This window comes from Sturnus vulgaris, chromosome 25 (genome assembly GCF_052056855.1).
Source record: "Sturnus vulgaris isolate bStuVul1 chromosome 25, bStuVul1.hap1, whole genome shotgun sequence".
NCBI classification, from domain to species: domain Eukaryota; kingdom Metazoa; phylum Chordata; class Aves; order Passeriformes; family Sturnidae; genus Sturnus; species Sturnus vulgaris.
In genome coordinates, this window is record NC_142267.1 from 4867584 (window position 1) to 4888135 (window position 20552).

The following is a 20552-nucleotide window of genomic DNA, read 5'->3' on the forward strand; positions in this document are numbered from 1 at the left end:
GCCCTCACGGAAATGGGCTCAGAGTGGGCGGGTTTGGAGCCTGAACGCGCGGGGCCCTCACGGAAATGGGCTCAGAGCGGGCGGGTTTGGAGCCTGAACGCGCGGGGCCCTCACGGAAATGGGCTCAGGCCGGGCGGGTTTGGAGCCTGAACGCTCGGGGCCCTCACGGAAATGGGCTCAGAGCGGGCGGGTTTGGGATCAGAACGCTTCAAGCCCTCACGGAAATGGGCTCAGAGCGGGCGGGTTTGGGATCAGAACGCTCCAGGCCCCGCGGGAGGGAAACAGCGGCAGAGCCCCCGCGGTCCGAGATTCGCAGGCCGCAGGAGCAGCGGCCCCTCAGTACCAACCGCACAGAGAGTAACCTGTGCAGTGAGAGAGCCACACTGGAAGTCCCAATTTTGTTTAATAAAGAGGTCAGGAAACTTGAGAATACATGTATTTCTAAAAAGGTACGTTTCTCTTTTTTCTTTTTTACTTTTTATAAGCAAATGCATGCTCATTTTTCCTACTTCAACATATAACTTGGACTTTCCCTCTGTGACAGTCCCTTAATTTGAAAACTCAGCAAATTAGCTATTGTAACAGGATCCTCCTTTGTAATGATTTTGAACGTCAAAAATCTTTCTTTGCTGCTTCAATATGGCCCCAATAGTGGGAGTTGAGGGAGCAAAAATTGGCTGACAGAAATATTACAGTTCAAGGGGCTCAATGCTGTGAAAAGTTAGGTTCCTGCCTAAATACTTCAGTTCTGTTGTAGTTTCATTGTACCCATTTTCAAAGTCTTTCCTGAAAATTACCTTCAAGTGTAAGTTTAATACATATTTGCAAAAGGTTTGTTCATAGTAGAAGTACAGACCTGTTTTGTCAGTTCTCAGTTCCAGAAATAACAGTTTATATAATATCATAGCTTTTGTGGAAGTTTAAAATTTGTGTTTTCAGAATCTGAATACTCTTTTGTGGCAATATAATAAATGTTATTCCAAAAGATCCTTTTACATCTCAGGCCTCAGAAATAACTTATGTGTCTATCTTGAGATAGATTAGGACAGTTCAGGGGGAAGTACAGTGATCACATAATCCAAGAGTGGATTTTATGGCATAAGACAAGGGTTATGTGTCACTGTAGGACTTCACTCCCATGGGATTCAGGCTCTGCATTGCAGATTCCAGTTGAACACAGTCACCACAATTGACAGGTAAGTCACAGATGTGAAATATAATTATGGGAAGTGGGTTCCTAAATATTGGCTTCCAAACCATTTAATTCAAGGAGAACCTCCACTAATTTTCTATAAAAGGTGGTTGGAGCTCCAGCATCATCAAGCAGTGAAGGAGAGCAGGATTTTCAGGTTCTAAGGTTTGAGTAAATTCCATTTATTGCAGATGATGTTCTGCCACCTGAGGGGAGTGAGCTATCTGGCAAAGATAATCACAGGGATCTGCTCTAATACTCACTGAACACAGGGAAAATACTTTGGATTTATGCTTTACCTCAAAAATGAAGTCAGGATCCATTGGGGACACATGTTACATCAGCCAGGACACAAAGGTGACAAACTCTAGGGTTGTCAACAGAAGGAATTTACTTCCTGCTCCAAGATAACAACAGTTCAATCCAGGATTTCCTTCTAAAACGAAATGAACTATGTACAGGCACTGAAAGACTGATGTTTAGACATAACAGTTGTAAAAAAAGCCTGTGTAAAAGATTTCACTTCCTGATATTCTATATGTAGTTATTTGGTCTGATAATGAGAAAAACCAAATTCCTGAGCATTGAAAGAATGATAATTTAACTCCAGTCTTTGCTGATCACAGGCATGTTCTTGACACATGGCAGACCTTGAATAAAAATCATCACAAGAAGTGTCAGGAGAAAACAGCATAAAGTTCAAAAAACATTCCTTTTCAAGTCTCAAAAAGGTCCTTTTAGGGTATCACAGAAGAAAGGGAGGAGTTGGCCATTCAATTTTTATAAGTTTGAATTGCCTTTTTTTTTAAACTGCAAAGCGACAGAAGACACTAGAAACCTCAAAACCATCAGTGTCTATATTCATCTGAAATTTCAAATCTCTGTAAGAAAGCTGCATTTACCATAATGTTTGTTTTATAAAACGAGCTTGTTAGATGAATTTTATCAGTCAATCAGCATATGATCTCTAATTTCCTTTAACTGGTTTTCATCCCAGCATCTTGAATACCCAGAGGAACCTTCTTTTCCTATGGAAGTAAGTCTTGAAGTAAATTGTCCTTATTTTCTACTGCAATGTGAATTTCAGTTTCTTCTTTCAAAGCATTCTCTTCTTTTGAAAGGAGAGTTTCTTCCCCTGTTGGGGAATAACAGGGAGTGTGTCCATAATCCCTGCTAGTTGACTCAGTCTGCTCAGGGCACTGGGAGCTGCAGTCTGGGTTACAAAATTTAACAATACACATCACATTCACCTGCGTTCCTCCATTACCAGAGTGCTCTGTCAAACACAAAACATGAACGAATGAAACCAGAACAGGGCAGTTGGATTCTTTATCCAGCTCTTTCACTTACAGTTAAAATAGACACTAAGTCTTTTTTCCTTTACTTAATTTAGTCAAGCTGGTTGAGTTGGTATCATAAAATCCACATATCACCCCAGAAATAAAAAGGCTACAAAAATTAATGCAGAGATCTGGATTGCAAACAATTCTTTGCCCACCTGTTGTCATTTCAAATGCTTTTGACAATGTTCTTTTGTTACTGCTCCCTTTGGCTTCTGCTCCCACTCCCAGGTAAGTGCCAACCACCCTGACCCCTAAATACTTGTTTCTCCACTGAGAAAACTCTCTTTACTGTCCCAGGATGGCAACTTAAAACAATCACTTTTTCTTTTAAAAAGTTACTAAGGTTTCCCTCCGCTGAACAGGACTCAGATGTTTTATCCTGCCATTTAAACTTCTACTAAAAAGACTCATAATTGATAATCAAATTTCAAGAGGTTCTGGATCTTTCAGAATCATTACTACCTGAACTTGCAGAGCTGTGTATGTCTCCACTCTGAAGTTTAGAACCTTCTGGAGGTGAATGTTGCTGCTGAAATCCTCCTGGGTTTTTCTTTTCATGATTCTTTTTACTTAATACACTGATGCTTGCAGATCCAGCTGGATTATTCAGGATGCTACTGCTGGACCCAGAAGTTTCCAAGAGATGCTGTTGCTCCAGTTCACAACTCTGCAATTCTGTATCTCTCACTTTTTTGTCACACTGTTTTTCTGAAGGGGGAACAGGCTGGAACATTTGCAGAGAAATGCAAAATGTTAATCTTTTTAAAAAAAAAAAAAAAAAACCGAACGACCCACTAGCAAAGAACTGGTCAGTATTTTGGCAGCTAAAGAAACCACTGATGATTGGAACTAGAGGAGTCCAAAGTCCCTTCCAAGCCAAGCCATTCTATAATTATTTTCATTTGCATAGTGATGAGTGCAAGTAAAATTCATAGCAGCTCATTAGGAGTTCAGCAAAATGAACCCATTTCCTGAAGGCACCCACAGTACTACTCTGATTACTTAGGGACTAAAGACTTTCCCATTTGGTTTTCCAAACCCCACCTGAATTTTACTGCTGTTTTTAGCCTCACATAAAGTGAGGGTGGAACATTATGTGGGATATAGAAGATACATTTTACACTCTGGCTTGGGGACCAAACCACCCCCTTCTCACTACAGTTTTCTTTCTGCTGTGCAGTTTTCTTCTACTTGTACTTTAGTGAGAGTTTATGATTTCTGTATAACTTTTAAAGAAATGGAAGAGATTGAAAGAGAGGACACTCACCAAATCTGCTTCTGTAGCTGGTGCAGAGTACCCAAGGGCTGCCAGTGAGCAAAGACAGTTTATTAGCACCCAAACCTGGCCCATTTGCAACAGCTGCACCCTAAACTAGGCTGAGTGATCCCCTGCTCCTGGAATAAACTACAAATGTACATTTATTGCATACAGTTTGAAAACAGTGAAAGCTGTATTGTGTTAATTTTGTGATTTAAATTTAGCCAGGAAATACAGAGAGGCCTCTGCATTAAATCATAACTTTTCTTGTATAGTGTCAGTGAGAAAAGGTGTTGATGACAATAAACCAGAGTCGTGTCTGTTTAATTATAACACCTGAAATTGTCTAACATTTAAATGATGAAGTACTGAATAATTAACAAGCTTCAGCAGAAGCACAACTGTTGCACAGTTGTCCAACTCCAAGGCTGTTTTCTGTTTAGACAATTACCTAAAATCTGAGGAACAAGACAGATTTGAAGAAAGCTGACATCTTTTAAGACACTAATTTCAGTCAACCACCAGGCTCAGGTTAATGGGAAATAAGGTGACACTTTGCAGCTTTTACAGATGTGCTTGTTTTCACTTCATGAATCTTACCTTTCTTTTTTGAGACTAAGCAATACCCCAAAATAACAATTATTAGGACTAATAACAACGGCCCTGCAACTGCTCCTGAAAATAAATAAAAAGAAGAAATTATTTAGGAGGTTGCTCTAACAAAAGATTGAATTAGAAAAGGGTAATTTTGTAGTTTCTGTCCATGGCTATAAAAGCTAAATTTAAAAGTATTGTGTATGTCTGACATTCACATTTGACGTCTCAGTTGTCAGATACCAAGGTCTCATTTCAGTCACCACCACTTCATAAAATTGAATTCTCCGCTCATGAAAAGTGAGGACAGACTTTTGGCCTTGGTCACAAAAGGTATTTCTCTGGGCAAGCAAGAGTTTGTCACATACAAGGGCAAGTACTCAAAATGCTCCTAAACATGTCTGGATGGGCTGTGAACAGGACAGAACACATCCCTGCCTGGGAATGCTGTCAGCACTTTCTGTCTCAGCAAAGGCTGACAGAAGACTCCCAACGACCTCCAAGCCAGGTCAGGTTTGCCACAGTCCAGAATCTAAGATACAACCTTTCCTACCAGCTATAGCAGCAATTCTCAGGAAATGCCTTGTATAACCTAGTTTGGAGTTGTTTTAGAAATATTTCCAGATTTACAAGGACCGTAGAACGCACTGGGGTAGTGCAGATGCACAGGTAAATGCAGCTCACTACAAGCAGTGTCACATTGAATTCATTGAGCTCTTCTGAGGCTCTGTTTGGGTACAGGTGACTGGTCTTGGAAAGACACTGACAACTAAATATAACTTGGTTCCTGGTCAGACAAAAGTGGCTTTAAATGAGTTAAAACTCACCAGTGATGTGGGACAGGTCAGGTACAGAGTTTAACCTGACAGGTTGAGTTACTATTTCAGGTTTGTGGGAATCTGAGCTTTGGGTCAGAAGTTGGTTCAAAATGGTGTGAGGCAGAACTGTGGCTGTTTCTGAGTCACTGCAAACAGTGTCATTCCTGCTGGTCCCAGGAACAGCCACTGATTTACAACTGCAAGAGACAAAAATAGAAGTTAGGAAAGACAGAAAGCCCTGCACAGTTAAGGCTGCTGTTGGACAGAACACTGGCTCACACAGTATGGGGTGTACAGCTGGTGTTGTAGGATTCCTCAGGGGAGAACGTGCCAGGAGGACAAGGTTTGCATTCTGTGTCTGTGCTGTCTGTCCCTGTAAACAAAAACTCCAATTACTTATCTGGTGAGAAACAACAATGAATAGTCAGGGTCTGCAAGTGATCCTGGCAGTGATGCAGTTGCAGTGCAAAAATACAGCCTATAATTGTCACAGAAGACATTGCCTTAAGCACCCAACCCAAAGAGAAGATTAACCAGCTCTAAGTTTGGCTCCATTAAAGGTTCAAATGTGGTGCTGCAGACAAAGCTGAGCTTTTCACCTGACTGACTGTCTACCATACTGTTGAGTTCTGCATCTTCTTAAATGATTCCTAGGTTTTTTTTAAATGTTCAGTCTTTCTAATATTTAAAAATTATTTCTCATTTTGAGACACATGTATTATCAGGGTGGTGGATTCCATCAACTAATAAAACCAGATCAATTCTGCAGGACAGAATAGAGTCATCATTATTTACTGTACCCAAAATTCCACCTGAAGCCCTATTTCAAGGATTTAAGAAGTGATTAAGTGGTCTTGGTTCTCAGTCACTTGTACAGAATAAATCACACAGTAGAGCAAAACAAAGATTAAGTTAGATTGGGAACTTTGTGATATATGACAGTAAGAAATTGAAACATGTTGTCCCTTTGGATATACCTCAGGAGAATACTGTTACTCTGGTTAGTGCTTGCTTGCTAAGAATGTAAAAATAAACCCTAAAAAGAATGCACAACTGTAGGGAATTAGGCCAGAGTAAGTGTTCAGTAAGCAGTGTTAAAAATCAAATTACCTCTTCTGGAAACCCGGTAACCTTTGGCGCATTTTTTATGTGCTCTGCACACCTCACAGTACTCGTCTAGCTTGGAAACACAGTACTTGTGGGGTGGGCAGCTGCAGATTCTGTCCTGGGACCTCGTGCATGTTTGGTTCTGTACAAGCCCTGGTTTTAAAACAAGAATGAAGTGAGATGTCAATGGCAACATTTAAAATCACAGCCTGCAGCGTTTCGAGTGAACATGAGGTGATGTTCACATACAAGTTTTGGGATTGCATAGCACCATAAACCAAATGTATTATATGCCCTAATGTCTACATTTTCAGAAGAGTTTTCTCTTTCTAGGCAAGGAGAAATTTGCACCTGTAGAGTTCACACTTAAAAGTCTGTGCCTGCAGTAGTGTTGTATTTTGTCATAACCCCAAACACTGGCCATTTGTGTTCACCACTGCCGTACCTGGGGGCCACACTGACATTTTCAGTCTGTGCAGATCATGTCACTGTATTTAAAGCGTTTGGAGATTTTACTACAGATATTTTCATATTGTAATTAACCAACTTTGTAAGATTATCTATTTAGATGAGACTGAAGGTCCTTTCAACTTAGACTGTATCCTTAAAACTTACTTCTCAATGAATCAAGTATATAATGTTCTACACCAATGTCATTAGAAATGATGGAGAACACCATGACTGAGTTCATTAATGCAGGTCATCTGTCAGCCCAAAGTACAGGTGTTACAATATTCTACCTTATGTACTGTTAAGCTGCTTCAGTGAACAGAACCAGTGTTCTCTCACTGACTGCTGCTTTGCAAAATAAATAAAATTAAGAGAAGAATATCACAATCTGTGTTTGCTGTTGTCACTTCAGCAGACAAATGAGAAATGACAGGATGCTGGAAATGTAATTATCCATTTACCCATGTCCAGGTCACGTCTTAATGTCTCTTGAAGGGACTTTATAAGCAGGAACCTGTTCTACTGATGGCATTTGGAATATTTTAGTGATGTAGTGCCTTAGTTTTTAATAATGTAAGATTGATGTTTCATTTTTAGGGCATAAAAAGAAAAAGGGCCAGGGCTCCCTGCAAGACTTTTCCTTGATTCTTTTTCCTAAATCTTACACGTTCCAAAAGCATGAAAACTACACAAATGGTTGACAAAATCTCCTGGTTTTCTTAGGAGAAAAGACAAGGTTAAACCAAGCCCAGTCTTTAGGCAGCCTCTTTACTAATCCAAGCCTACCTTTCCTGCAGGGTGGTGAGCAGGCAAAGCACTGTGGAGAATGATTCCAGATCGCTGTGTAGGTTTTAGCTCTGCAGGGGCTGCACTTGGTGTCCACGGTGTGACTGCAGCTTCCTGTCCTATACTGACCTATTAAAAGAAAAATAACCCAAGCCAAAACAGAGAAAGCATCTCACTGGAGAAGATCACTAAGAATTAAGTCTCATTCTGAGCTGTAGAACCCCTTCCCTTCACTGACATTGTTACATTGGTATCATATACCAAGGAAGTGATGTAGAGGATTGCCTGTCTCTACAGGGAAAGTCTGATTTATGTCCACCCATGTTTGACCCCTTTTCCTATGTTCAGTTCAGTGAATTCCAGCCACATTCAAAACAAGGCAGCCTCAATCCTGAACAAAACCTCTCAGCACATACTTAGGTGCAGCTACCACAATACACAGACCAAACATTTTACCTTCCCAGAAGCTGTTTTGTGGTGAACACATGGAGGTGTTTCACTCCCAAAGTGCCAGAGTGATGTGCCTGGGTGAGACCCTTACTGCTATTACAGGCAGTGAGTGCAGAGGGCAAGATCAAGTGACATCACAAACAGGCCTGAAATAAAACTTCACCACTTGTCACTATGAAAGGGACACGAGCCCACTCTTTGTCTCTCACATCTCCAGCCAGCCCTAGCAGAGCCAAGCAGGGAGTTTCTGAAATTACTGGCATTCCAGACAAAGTCAAAAACTACCAAAAGTAGCTTCTCCAAAGCTTCTCACCACCAGCAGAGTTTAGTACAGTGGTGGGAAGATATAAATATGAGTTCCAACATACTTATTTTGGAGAAAAGAAAACACTTCAGTTGCCATTTCCGTTTCATGAGAAAGGAAAAAGATAAAAGTCAATGTCTCATATCCTTTACAAAAATATCCTGGAAAACAGAAAGCAGGAATAACACTGAAAAAAATTTAGAGCTGCTTGGAGAATCTGTTTTTCAAAAGAGGCCCTGGATGTGTGAGCCAAGTGAATTAATTCCAAAGACTTTGTTTTTCTCTATACTTAATTGAAATTTTGCATTCTGCATGCTACATCCTGCTAATGATTTAGGCTGATTTAGTACTGAACACCAAATAACACAAACGTTTTACCTGTGAATTATCATCTTTCGTCTGTCATGAACAAAGGAAGTTTGACAGATCTAGCTAGACAATTTCAGTTAATTCAAGAAACTGTAGCTGTTTCAGTAAATACTGATTTCCTGTTTAAACTTCCGGATCTGGCAGGCACTCAGCATTTATGGAGACAAATTGTCTTTGCTCAGCATGTAATGAGAAAAAAAAAAGGCAGCCTTTTTGCTGTTTCTAATATAATAATATAGTTGCAACTTATTGCAAAGATTCTACTACCAAAATCTCCAAAGAACATTACTATCCCCCCCAGGAAAACAATCCCAAAACCCACAGACAATGACTTTGGCTAACTACAGGTCACTTATAATCAGTCCTAGAGTATAAAACATGACAGCTCAGAGCAGACAGTGTCTGCAGTCCTGTCCCCAGTCTGACAGTGTTCTGCAGTGCCTGATTTACAGTAAGGGACAACAAAACTCCCTTAATGAGCACTGATTGATTGACGTGTCCAATGGAAAGCCCTTTAGATAAGTGATATTATCACAGTACAGAAACTAAGCTTTACTTCATGCCCTGTTTTACAATATATATTTTTATTAGTGGACTTGGGTCTGTGTTGCCTAATTTTTATAATCCCCTTAGTGAGCTGTTACTTCCCCTCCAATGTTGACTAAAATTAATTACTCTAATGAAAACCTCATGCAGAGCTGTGCTTACACAAGCTCAGAACTACCTCCTGGTAAGCCCCAGCCAGGTTAACCTTGTAGGAGAATTCCAGTTCTGATGGACAATGTGTCTCTTCTGCAGGTGTTTTGCAGTCATAGTGTTTTGTTGTCTTTGAGGAACAATGCATTACAACAGCAAAAATCTGATGCACTTTAGATGTGTAAGTAATCAAAATACACTATGATCATCTGAAAATTGAGGGAATTGGCTGTGTAAAGTAATAGTTTGAATTATAACCTACCTGGAGGGCACTGGCTGCAACATTTATTAAGTTCTTCATCATAGAATTCAGTCCTGGGATCGTTGCATTTTGCAAACCGTGGTGTATAAGGTAATGAATATTCCTAGGAGAAATCAAGGAGAAGTCATGAGTCACGAGTCCATTCTGACCCTGAATGAGAGACTCAAAAGATACAAACACCTAAAGACCAGTGCGATTACAAGCACCTTCCTTTCCGAGGCACTGATAAATAAAAGAGAATACAGCAGATGCCAAGAAGCTGCAGGGCAATAAGCAGCTAATGAGCTGCATGGGGGCTGTTTTGAGGTTCTTTTGTTTTCCAAAGATCAACCACCAGGAACAAAGTGATTTCTCCAGGTTTGAGGTTCAAAAGAGTTCAGTGGAGCTCTGGGATTATCATCCCACCCGGTCACTACTGCATGCCCCAAACCAAAGGGCTGAGTGCATTATCCTCAGCTGCCATGGCTCAAACAACATCTGACAAAACACCAGAGAAACCTCAAATCCTGCCTGTGAGTTTGTGGGAGAAATATTTACTTCAAAGTGGCTCAAAAACTTCAGTCAATCTTTCCAAAGAAAAGGAAAAAAGGCTTCTGATATTATGTGATTCCTTCCTGAGCAAGAAAGGCCTTGATGGTTTGAAAATAATGTCTCCAAAAATTGCACTGCTGCTTCTGAGAAGCAGCACCTTTGCAGAAGGTGCAAACAAATATGTAGGTTAAATGCATTAGAGGCAATCATGAAATACAGGGTGCCTAATTTCAGCTCACACTGATCAGCACAGCTCAATGATTTCAATGAACAAGTGTCAAATTATTTGATGACTTACTGACTATTTTCAAAGGGAAAAATACACTCACTTAAAGAAGGCTCCTGTTAGGTAGGACAAGCGTAGGAGTTTCCTGCTAGACCAAAAAGCACTGTTTAAAAAGGATGTGACACTGCTCAGCTTTTTGCAGTCTGAAGAGATTGCTCCATGCATAATCTACACAGATTTAGAGGAATCATTACTAAAATGAGAAATCAAAACAGGAACAAGCTCTTGGGAGGCCGGTAATGAAAATATCCTTCCACAACTGAAAAACATGTTGAATATCTATTGTGTCTTCACATTCCTGACAAAGGAGATTAATGTTTCCCACTCTCAGCAATTGCTTAAAGGGAATTCAGCATTTTCTAGTGCAGCTCATGAAATATTCTACCTCTTATTTAGCTGTGCTCAGAAACAGGATTTTGTCAACCTATTCAATGGCCAGTGTCAAAAAAGCCTTTTCTGAGAACATGGAGTCAGAGAAAAGTCTTCTTCTCTTTAGATGCCATAGGATGGACAATGATAAATCATCCTGTTTGCAAACTTGAGCTGACACTAAAATCTGATGAAGGAGAAAGGGGCTCTGCTCTCATCAAAAGTATTTTTCACTTAAGTTACTTTTTTATTAGAAGAGGAAATATCAGGTGTTGTCATCTCTTTTTGTAGTCACTATGATCAACTTCATTAAAACAAGCAATCGAGAGCCTTTTCCAAACATAACACTTCACTGCAAGAGCAGACACAGGGGGGATCACAAATTACCCTGCTGGTGAGGCTTTCTGGCAAAAAAAAAAAAAAAAAAAAAAAAAAAAAAAAAAAAAAAAAAGTCCTTATCTCATAGTCTTCACTGTCTGTTGTAAATCCTGCAGACACAGGAAAACTTGTCGGTTGCTGGGTTCACACCTGCTTCTCTGAAGTTGTGCTTGGAAGGATCTCTCTGCTGTCTGATACAATCTCCCTGAAATTTTATCTGATGAGCTGTGGCTCTCAGTGACTTAAAATTGACAATTTCTTCCCAAATGTCCTCAAAGAACATTATGGGAAACAAAAAGGGAGTTGTGACTGGCTTAGATACAATTCACACACACATGCTCAGCTTGGTTTTCCCTAGAAGAATTCAATTCTTTTAGTAGCTAGTCTCAGAATAAACTAGTTTAATCAAAGCTGTTAATTCTGTCAGAGGAAGTGCAGGCCTTTTTATATTTTTAAAACTCTTTGGGATTTCTTCCCTACAAGACTCCAATTTTCTAGCAATGTTGCCAATCCTAAGTCCAAGTTGGGCCACATAAGATTCCTGTCTGGCATCCATATCCATTGGCTACTTTGGGCTGAAAGACTGATGAGCAGAGGCCAGATTCTATTTCACAACCTTTGCATTTTGTATCTCTCACAAGTCCTTATTTTATCCTGTTTTTACTGTGATTCAGTGTTCTGTAAGCAGATTGTTTGAAGGGGAACTAACCTGATGCTGCACATTTTGCATTACAGCCTCAGAGCTTCTCAGTTTAGGTAGCAATGTCTAATGACAGCTGATTTAAAAGAAATTTATATGGACAAAATTAAGACTTTGGAAGACTTCATTTAATTTGACAAGGTTAAGGTACAAGAAGAAATAAAATGCCTCATCTGTCTATCAGTGGAGGCCCAAAGATTCTTAAACATGAAATTTAGTCTAGCTCTATGCACATCAAATTGAGCAATACATTTTGGCATAGAAATGGGTAAACTATGCTTGCCTTTGATTTCATAAGTCCTTAGGAGATTTTTGCAATGCCTCTGCATTAAGCAATAACTAAGAAGTTACATACACAAAGTCAAAATAACTCCAGACTCTCTGGAGTTCCTGCATTGTTTGGATCATTTTTCTGTTTGTACTACACAGATCCCTGTACAGGTGACCTAACTGGTCCCTGGAGAGGAGTGGGCTAACAGCAATCTCCACACCAACTGAAAGGACTTTATGTGTAATTAAATTTAAGTATCTTAAATAATTAAAACATTTTAGTAAATCCGTTCATATAACATTCATTTTCACTCAAGGCCATTTAAACAAAGATATTTAAGCATGTATTTTAATCCTAACTCACAAGCTAATATTTCCATTTTTCTCCTTTTCATACATTTGCATTCAAACTTAAGCTGTCAATCAGAGGAGTCTGAGGAGGATCTACGTATGTACCATGTTCGTCACGAATGTGAAACCACAATGAAGTCACTGAGGTCTCTGGTGTAAAATCTGTTTCTGTGGAAAGGACTTGAGGCACAGAGCACTGTTTGCTGAGCTGCCAGATCTACTGGAGACAGGAAAAAACAGAATTCTGTCTAAAATATTTAACCTTCTCATTTAAAAAAAAAATCTGTTGAAGTTTAGTTCTCAGGTAACAGCATCTCCCAAATCAGCTGGAGATGTATCAGGCTGTGCCAGCTTTACTCAAACTACAAAGTTTCTTTCAAAGCTGCTGTCCTGCACATCTCTCTCAAAGATTATGGTCCATTATATGAATTATTCTCCCATCCTGTATTGCACTTTACTTCTGTAAAGCAGGAGTCCTTGCACAGCCACACACCAACAGATTTACAGTTTGAAACCTGCTCCCTGAAAAAAACTGTCTCTGCTTACTGCCAGGAATTCTACTTAATTGCCACTCACCACCAGAATATGAAAACATCTTCCTAGAATGGGAAAGCAGGGGGATGTACAGAATATGGAAACTGCTCACAACACACAAAAATTATAGAAGTCCAAGTTTGTAGGAGGACAAGGTATATTTTATTATATATGTATTTGGGAAAACATGCACATTTCACCACCTTTTCTGTTTGAAAACTTCAGACTGTTTCTGATAACCCTGACTCAGTTGTTCAAAATGGCAAAAATAATGTTCATTTCCTGTGTCTAACACAGAGACTGAGGCTGGGAACTTTCAGAGACTTCCAGATGAATGAGAAAAAACTCAAGAAGTAGTGTCACTTAAGAACTACTGCCTTGCCAGTTTGTCTCCCTCAAAAATAAAATAAGTTTTCTTTAACAAATCACTGTTAAAAACTGATATAACAGGCTTTTTTTTTCCCCAGCTCTGTGGCAGATGTGGTATTTCTGAAACTACTATATTTGCTCTTCTAACTTTACACATAGGCTTTTCCTTATTTTGTAACAGTGCAAAAAGTGATGCTGAAAGTTTCTGTCATTATTTCCATTGTTAGAGTGAGAGAAGAGCTAATTCCTTTTGAACCAAAGCCCCTTGTTCAGCATGAAGCATGACAAATTTAAATTCTGCTACAATTCTGAGACTCCCTTCTCTATCTGCTTTATCCTAATCACTGCAAGGTGTCCAGTAAATCAGGCTCAAAACACTCTCACCTTAAAACCAGAGCTGAACTAAAAGTTAGTGAGAAACAGTTAAAATAATTATTTTAATATATTATCAGCTCACTGTAGCACCCAGTACTCCTTAAAAGATCATTGTGTAATTCATATTCAATACACATTCTGACATCCTCACCTGATTTCACTGAACCTTTGTCTTATCCAGCCTGAATTCCTATGTTTAAATAAACATGTAAATAACATAAATATCCCATGAAAACGCAGTGACCTGGACATCTCAGCAACATTTCCATATTTATCTTCACAATCCTGAACATTTTAAAATCAGACAGAGAAGTGCTATCAATACACCAGTACAGAAAACGGAGTGGAAGGCAAGCAGATCCCATTGAGCTCTTTGGCTGACGCAGTTACAAACCCTCATTGCAGAGAGTGATACAGCTGGATATGGAATAGGACAGTCACCACTGCAGTAAGGGCAGCAGAAACAGCTGCAGCACATCAGATCTTCGCTGTAAATTAAAAGGCTTTTCTATTTAAATAGGGAAGAGTTCTAGGGAACCAACGGAGCACAGCAAGCTCTTCCTGTGTTAACAGTGTCATATAGATACAGGTTTACACTCTGCACTTGCCAGGACACTCACCACGACTTTTATAAATATTCAAATAAGCCTGCAAAATCAAGCTATTTCCGATGAAAATCCAGGAAAAACGGTTAGTCATTCCTTTGGGAAGCCAAGAAGTAACAACAACATCAACAAAGGCTGAGCTTTGAAGTTTTAAGAGCGGGACTTGAGGTTGCTGTAGAGATCACGGTGAATCGAACGCAAGCCCAGGGGCACAGAGGTGACAAGGGACGGACAGGTGACAAGGGACAAATGACAAAGGACAGGCAGGCGACAAGTTGGACCGCACACACAGAGTGTGCACAGCTCCAGAGTGGCATCACCAGGCGATGCCTGCCCGCGTTTCCCCCTCTGCGCTCCCGCTTTGCAGCGCTCCCAGGATCTCTGGAGCAGCGCCCCCGTCCCTGTCCCTGCTCCTGTCCCAGCCTCTGTCCCTGCTCCTGTCCCTGTCCTAGCCCATATCCCTGTCCCTGCTGTCCCCATCCTTGCCCTGCTCCTGTTTCTGTCCATGCCCCTGCTCTTGCTCCTGTCCCTGCCCCTATCCCTGCCCCTGACCCAGCCCCTGCCCTGCCCGGTCCCGCTCACCCGCTCGGCCGCGGCATCGGCCAGCGCCGGGATCAGCGCCGGGATCAAAACTGGGATCAGAGCCGGGAGCATCGCCGGGATCAGAAGCAGCATCAGCTGCGGGAGCAGCGCCCAGCGCGGCCCCATCGCTGCCGGCTGCGGGCCCGGGGCGGGGCGGGCGCGGCTCAGGGACAACGGGACCGCCCCGGGACAACGGGACCGCCCCGGGACAGCGACACCGGCCCGGGACAGCGACACCGGCCCGGGACAACGGGACCGCCCCGGGACAACGGGACCGCCCCGGGATAGCGACACCGGCCCGGGACAGCGACACCGGCCCGGGACAACGGGACCGCCCCGGGACAGCGACACCGGCCGGGGATAGAGACACCGGCCCGGGATAGAGACACCGGCCCGGGATAGAGACACTGGCCCGGGATAGAGACACTGGCCCGGGATAGCGGCACCGGCCCAGCACCACTGCAGTCCAGCCCGTTCCCCCACAGCACGGAGTTACCTTTGCAGCATCCCAATATTCATTAACACTCCCCGTGCCAGTCACTCGTGTGTCACAGCAGCCGGGGTGGTGTCACAGACTTTACTGTGAATTCAGCCCTGCTCCTGAGAAAAACCCTAATCCACTAAGAGCTCTGTGAGCTTCGAATGGCTTTCTTGCAAAAATATTTCTTCTGAGACTGATATAGGTACTGAAATTACCAGAAAAGTACGGCCATGGCTTAAAATCCATGTAATTTTTAATTCAAAGATTACTAGCATCATTAAACCAACTAACTATAACACATCCAGCAGGTTACAATGCATATGGTTCTTTTAAAAAGCTGTTCCAGTAAAAAAGATTAATTAATATACAGAGTGGAAATACGCAATTACAGTCATTGCAGAACAGCCCCAAGCAATCACAGCCAGATAAATGTGGTTATTCAGTTTGTGGATTCCCGAATTGGTGTTCTCTAAAATTATGTATGTAGTGAGTTAAAGTAGATGTTGAAAAGGTTAACTAAAGTGACCAAGGCAGGGGAGCATCAAACTTACTCAAGTCATATGAAAAGATGGGAACTTATCTTGGAGGCTTAGTTCAATCAAAGCTGAGATACAATTAATCATAAAAACAACTTGGTTGAAAAAGGAAAAATAAAAAGCAACTCACTGACTTCTGTAAGACAAGAGCTCGTGACATTCACTGAAATAAAGAGGCCAATTTAAAAGTGTTAGAAGTCCTTTACACAGTGTATGATATCTATAATCTTTTGCCACAGTGCTTATGGAGGCAGATAGTACTTGGAAATTCAAAAGAGAGAAGAAAAACTGATGATGATATGAGAGAATAATAAAGGCTGAGTCAAACTGTGACATCCCTAATCCAATGCAGAACTATGATAAATGCAAACAGCAGGAATGATCTTCCTAACTAATCCCTTCCTGCCACTGGCAGAGATGAAATGCTGGGCTCAGGCTCCAGTCTGGCCCAAAAAGGTGATTTTCTGCCCTTGTGCTCCTTGTGTGTGCTCTAAAACAGAAATTGCTGCAGCTGCACCACTGTTATTACACTGCTCTGATCAGGACAAAACTACAAAGCAAGCAATGGGTTTTGTGGTTCCTTGGTTTTTATTGTTAAGACGCAATTTTTCATATTGCTCATTTTCCATTGTCCTGTGCAAAAGTATAGTCAGCGCTATTACATTTACAGTTACTAAACAAGCAGCACAAAAGGTTTAAAAATAGCATAACACATGCCAGTTGGCCACCAAACAGCTTTGTTTTTTAAAGGATATGCAAATCAGTGTCACTCTGATGATTATGAACAATTCTAATACAAGTAGATATTAATTCATAAGAAATAACTGCTGTGCTTCTTTTTCAGTAGTAAAAGAGTTTCTTTCCTTCATTTCTCTTTTTACAGGCTCTACATTGGGCTTAACCCATAGTTCATCCAACAGCCAAAAGTTCAGCCAGTTTGGCTTCCATCAGAAGAGGGTATTTTGTACACTTACTAATGATTTGACATAGTAAAAAAAATATAAACTGGAGTTCAAAACCTAGAAAGAATGGCCTAAACAGTGGACTTCAATTAGTTTTATTTGCCTTCTATTTTCAGAGCCTGTGTGGCACCTTTTGATTCTAATTCCTCAAGAAATATGAAGTCCACAAACTTGAGAGTTATGTTTATGCTAAGGAAAACTGAGATTATTATCATTTTCAATCAAAAGTTGAAGCCTTGAGAAAATACCAGATGTTGCAAAATATATGACAAAATTGGAAGTATCGGAATGGAAACAACATAAGAAACATGGCTCAAGCTTGACTCAGAATCCTGGCCAGAATTTTCACAGCCAATAGAAGTAATCAGATATAGATTTCAATCCATTACTTCACACTGAGAAAGCAAGCTGTGAAACTTCAGCTGACATCCAGATGTTCTCTAAATTATGCAGCTTTGATTCAAATTTGTTTTCAGTATGATACTGGAAGACAGGGAAATAGAAATATTTGATGTCAGCTATGAAGGCCAGCAGTTTGGATGATCCTCTCATTTGTCAGATGAAAATGAAATAGGTTCTAGCTCTCCTTGTTTGAATGTGTTTCAGTGTTTTCCAGAAGTTCCCCAATAATCTAAGGCACGGTGTGTTTATCTGCCTTGTCATAAATTCAGCCTTAGTGTCACACTGGATGATTCTCCCCACATTCTCTCTGTGGGTGTCACTTCTCAGTGGCAGTGGTAGGATGGTGAAATTCCTTTCCCTCCTCTTCCACAGGAACCATGACATCATTCCCTGGAAAAGACTCTGTTTCCTGCTCGGGGTAGTGCATTTCCAGTTCCTCTTCCATGCTTTCCTGGGCATCAAGGTTACTTTCACATCCTCTAACAGCACAGTTCTTGCCACTGGGCACTTCTGAAACAGACCCCACGATAACAGTGTCGGCCTTCATGATGTAGAGTTTTTCTGAGGAAGGAAAAAAGGAGTGCTGAGCATGGTGAGCAGCCACTGCTGCCCCACACATGGCTCTTCTCCAAGCAACATTTTTATTAGGACCCTGGGCATTTCAGATCAAGTAGACTGAGCTTCCATGGGACTGAGGCACTGAGCTAGAGGTGGGACTACAGGAAAAAGACAAAGTGGAAAAGGCAGAAGATATTGACAAGAATCTGCTAGAAGAAGCAACTAATTGGGATCTAGATATACAAAATCCAAGGTTTATACTCCTGCTGTTTCAAGAAACAACACCATGTAAAAAAAACCTTTGGGTAAAGATCAGCACTGTACAGAAGTTCTGGGATCTTAGGACCTGCAAAGAAATTAGTTTCTTTCTAGCTGAGAACAAACTACAAAATTTTCTGAATCTTGGGTCCAACTGTTGTCTTGTAAATTAAGGCCTTTTCAATGGCTTGCACCACTGCATTTAATTCAGAAGGATGCTGCACATCAGACACTGCAGGTCAACTCCTTGGAGACATTTGGATATGGTAAATCAAATAATCACATTCACTCCAATCCATCACTCACAGTAAAAACAGAAAGGATGTTTAGTAAGGAAAGGCCAGGTTTTGTCATGTGAAAAACAACACCTTCAAATAACCTCACAATTGGCTTTGGAAGCACTGCCAGAATGTGTCCTGCAGATGGTCTCAGGTAACAATTCTCCCCCTGTGAATGAGCTCCTTTATCTCCCACCCTGTGCCATGGCCACAGACTTTATGGGAACACATGAGAGACATTTCAAGCCATTATTATGAAACCAGAGAAGAAAATGATAGCTAAGTGATTCTCATTCAGAATTACAGCATCATCTTCCAGCTGACATATTCAAATTTCTTCTGTAAAATTTACATCTTCTAGAATGAAAAGGAGGAAGAAGGGAATTTCCTGTAAAATTAATAGTGACTGAAACATCAAAAAAAGAAAGCACTATATTCAAATGAATAGATGTTTTGGTGTCAAAGATCTGGAGATTCAGCACAATCTTTGTTAGGAGATTTGGACACTTAGAAGTTTATTAGTAATCTTGAAATGACATTATGTGCCATGTCTGAAAATTTGAAAAAAGAAGATGACAAAAGGAAAAAAGAAAAAGCAAGACTCACCAATTCTGTTATTTGTGTGGTCTCTGACTCGAGAATCCACGGGGCAGTCTGGGGCATTCCCACTGCTTGGTGTCACATCAGCCACACTCCAGTGAGGACTCTGTGCTTTTTCTGTGCTGGACACCAAGTTATTGTTGGTTTCCAAAGGAAGGGTTCTCTCAGTTAATTCCTCCTCCTCTAGCCCAGTGTCAGTGGTCAGTATGATGTTCTGCCAATACAAGCAGGAGAGCAGAAGTGGGGAGAGTGTAAAAACACTTTGGACATTGCAGCAGATGCACAGAACCCTCCTGTGGCAGCCAGGAAAACAGAATGTTCTCCCAAGCTCCACTGTCCCTGGCACTGAAATGTTCCCAAGTACCCACAGCTATGGGAACTTCAAACCAGGCTCCTGCATCACTTAAGACCCTACTCCAAAAGAGTCTTTCTAAGCTGAATTCACAGATTTCTGATGATATTTTCAGGAATGTACCTCATTTCCACTGAAGAAAATATGCTTTAGCTACATCTTAGACTTTGAAAATACCTATCATGCTCCTATGGAAGAACAGAGCAAGGCAGGGGCCAAACTGACTTCAAAATGTAATTGTCTCAGCAGAACATCAGGTGGAAGAAACAAGCTCAGACTACCTAAAATATGAAGAATTAATTGCAAGCAGTTCTTTAAAAGAGGAACCAAAATCTGAGAGAGGCTAAAGGTCCTGAATCACAGTTTTCTGGTGGTTCTGACATTCTTTTGTTTCCACAAAGTTGAGACAGAAAAAAAATATTTTGAAATGTGCACTTTATAACCCTTGCTCATGTTGGACTCTCTATAGAGGCAAGAATTAAAACTCCTCACAATTCAGGAATTAACAATTACTCACTGAAATTATGACAGCTGATTGCAACCAGGGTGACTAGAAAAAGCAGTATCTTGTGTGTGTGTGCAGACTTAACATTCAAAAGTAAACTCATTTAAAAATAAAAAAATTAACAATCTGAAGAGTGGTTTAGCAGATCTGGATATTTAAAATAACAAGCCTAATAAACTGAGGAGGCTCTGAGAATGAAAGGGGCTGTAATTTCACTGACAGAGGGGAAATAAAACTGAGCTGTGATGAAACTGCTGAGGAGCTGCTTTTTGTTGTTTCCACGTTGACTGATGTTTGCCTTGCTCATCTGCACACTGCACTGTAACACCAGGAGCTCGTCCTGAAGGAATGAAACCAAACCCTCTGTGTACCCAAATCACAGCCATGCCAAATCCTGCAGAGGGAAGGGCACGTGGAGAGAGGGACAAGAAAAGCACAAATCCCATCTGTGTGACTGGAGCAGCGAGATAAAATGGGACTGACACACCAAGATCTCCCAGAAGGAAGGAAAGGGATGTTCATCCTGTGATTTCAGATCTTGTCCAGGGAATTTACCACAAATGGCTTAACACCAAATCCCCTCACTTGCAAGATTGGCAGCATCACATTATTTAACACCACATTAACCTCAGCCTGAGCCA

The 20552-nt window shown here is 41.0% G+C and overlaps 3 protein-coding genes across 9 annotated transcripts in view; 1 reads left to right on the forward strand and 2 right to left on the reverse strand.

Moving 5' to 3' along the window:
* LOC148221252 (uncharacterized) lies at positions 1 to 20042 on the forward strand. Of its 4 annotated transcripts, XM_088178830.1 has the most exons (3): positions 1 to 449; positions 1127 to 1196; positions 17733 to 20042. In XM_088178830.1, exons 1-2 carry the CDS (start codon positions 66 to 68, stop codon positions 1172 to 1174), a joined length of 432 nt encoding a protein of 143 aa, XP_088034956.1. In that variant the 5' UTR covers positions 1 to 65; the 3' UTR covers positions 1175 to 1196; positions 17733 to 20042. The 4 variants fall into 4 exon arrangements, with proteins under 4 accessions (XP_088034956.1, XP_088034958.1, XP_088034957.1 ...); XM_088178832.1 differs by lacking the exon at positions 1127 to 1196; XM_088178831.1 differs by lacking the exons at positions 1127 to 1196; positions 17733 to 20042 and adding an exon at positions 12323 to 14928.
* On the reverse strand, positions 1566 to 15139 carry LOC106856439 (tumor necrosis factor receptor superfamily member 1B). The gene is made up of 10 exons (XM_014881755.2): positions 14980 to 15139; positions 9630 to 9732; positions 7549 to 7677; positions 6316 to 6465; positions 5485 to 5578; positions 5215 to 5402; positions 4394 to 4468; positions 3803 to 3840; positions 2998 to 3259; positions 1566 to 2468 (listed from the first exon to the last, which is right to left on the reverse strand). Exons 1-10 carry the CDS (start codon positions 15103 to 15105, stop codon positions 2221 to 2223), a joined length of 1413 nt encoding a protein of 470 aa, XP_014737241.2. The 5' UTR covers positions 15106 to 15139; the 3' UTR covers positions 1566 to 2220.
* TNFRSF8 (TNF receptor superfamily member 8) overlaps positions 16566 to 20552 on the reverse strand; it is a 21207-nt gene continuing 17220 nt past the window's right edge. For all 4 annotated transcript variants that reach the window (XM_014881775.2, XM_088178828.1, XM_088178826.1 and 1 more), the window contains 2 exons: positions 19061 to 19268; positions 16566 to 17921 (listed from right to left, as the gene is read on the reverse strand). In XM_014881775.2, coding sequence (XP_014737261.1) covers positions 17677 to 17921; positions 19061 to 19268 — 453 coding nt within the window. In that variant the 3' untranslated portion in view covers positions 16566 to 17676. The remainder of the gene's footprint in view (positions 17922 to 19060; positions 19269 to 20552) is intronic.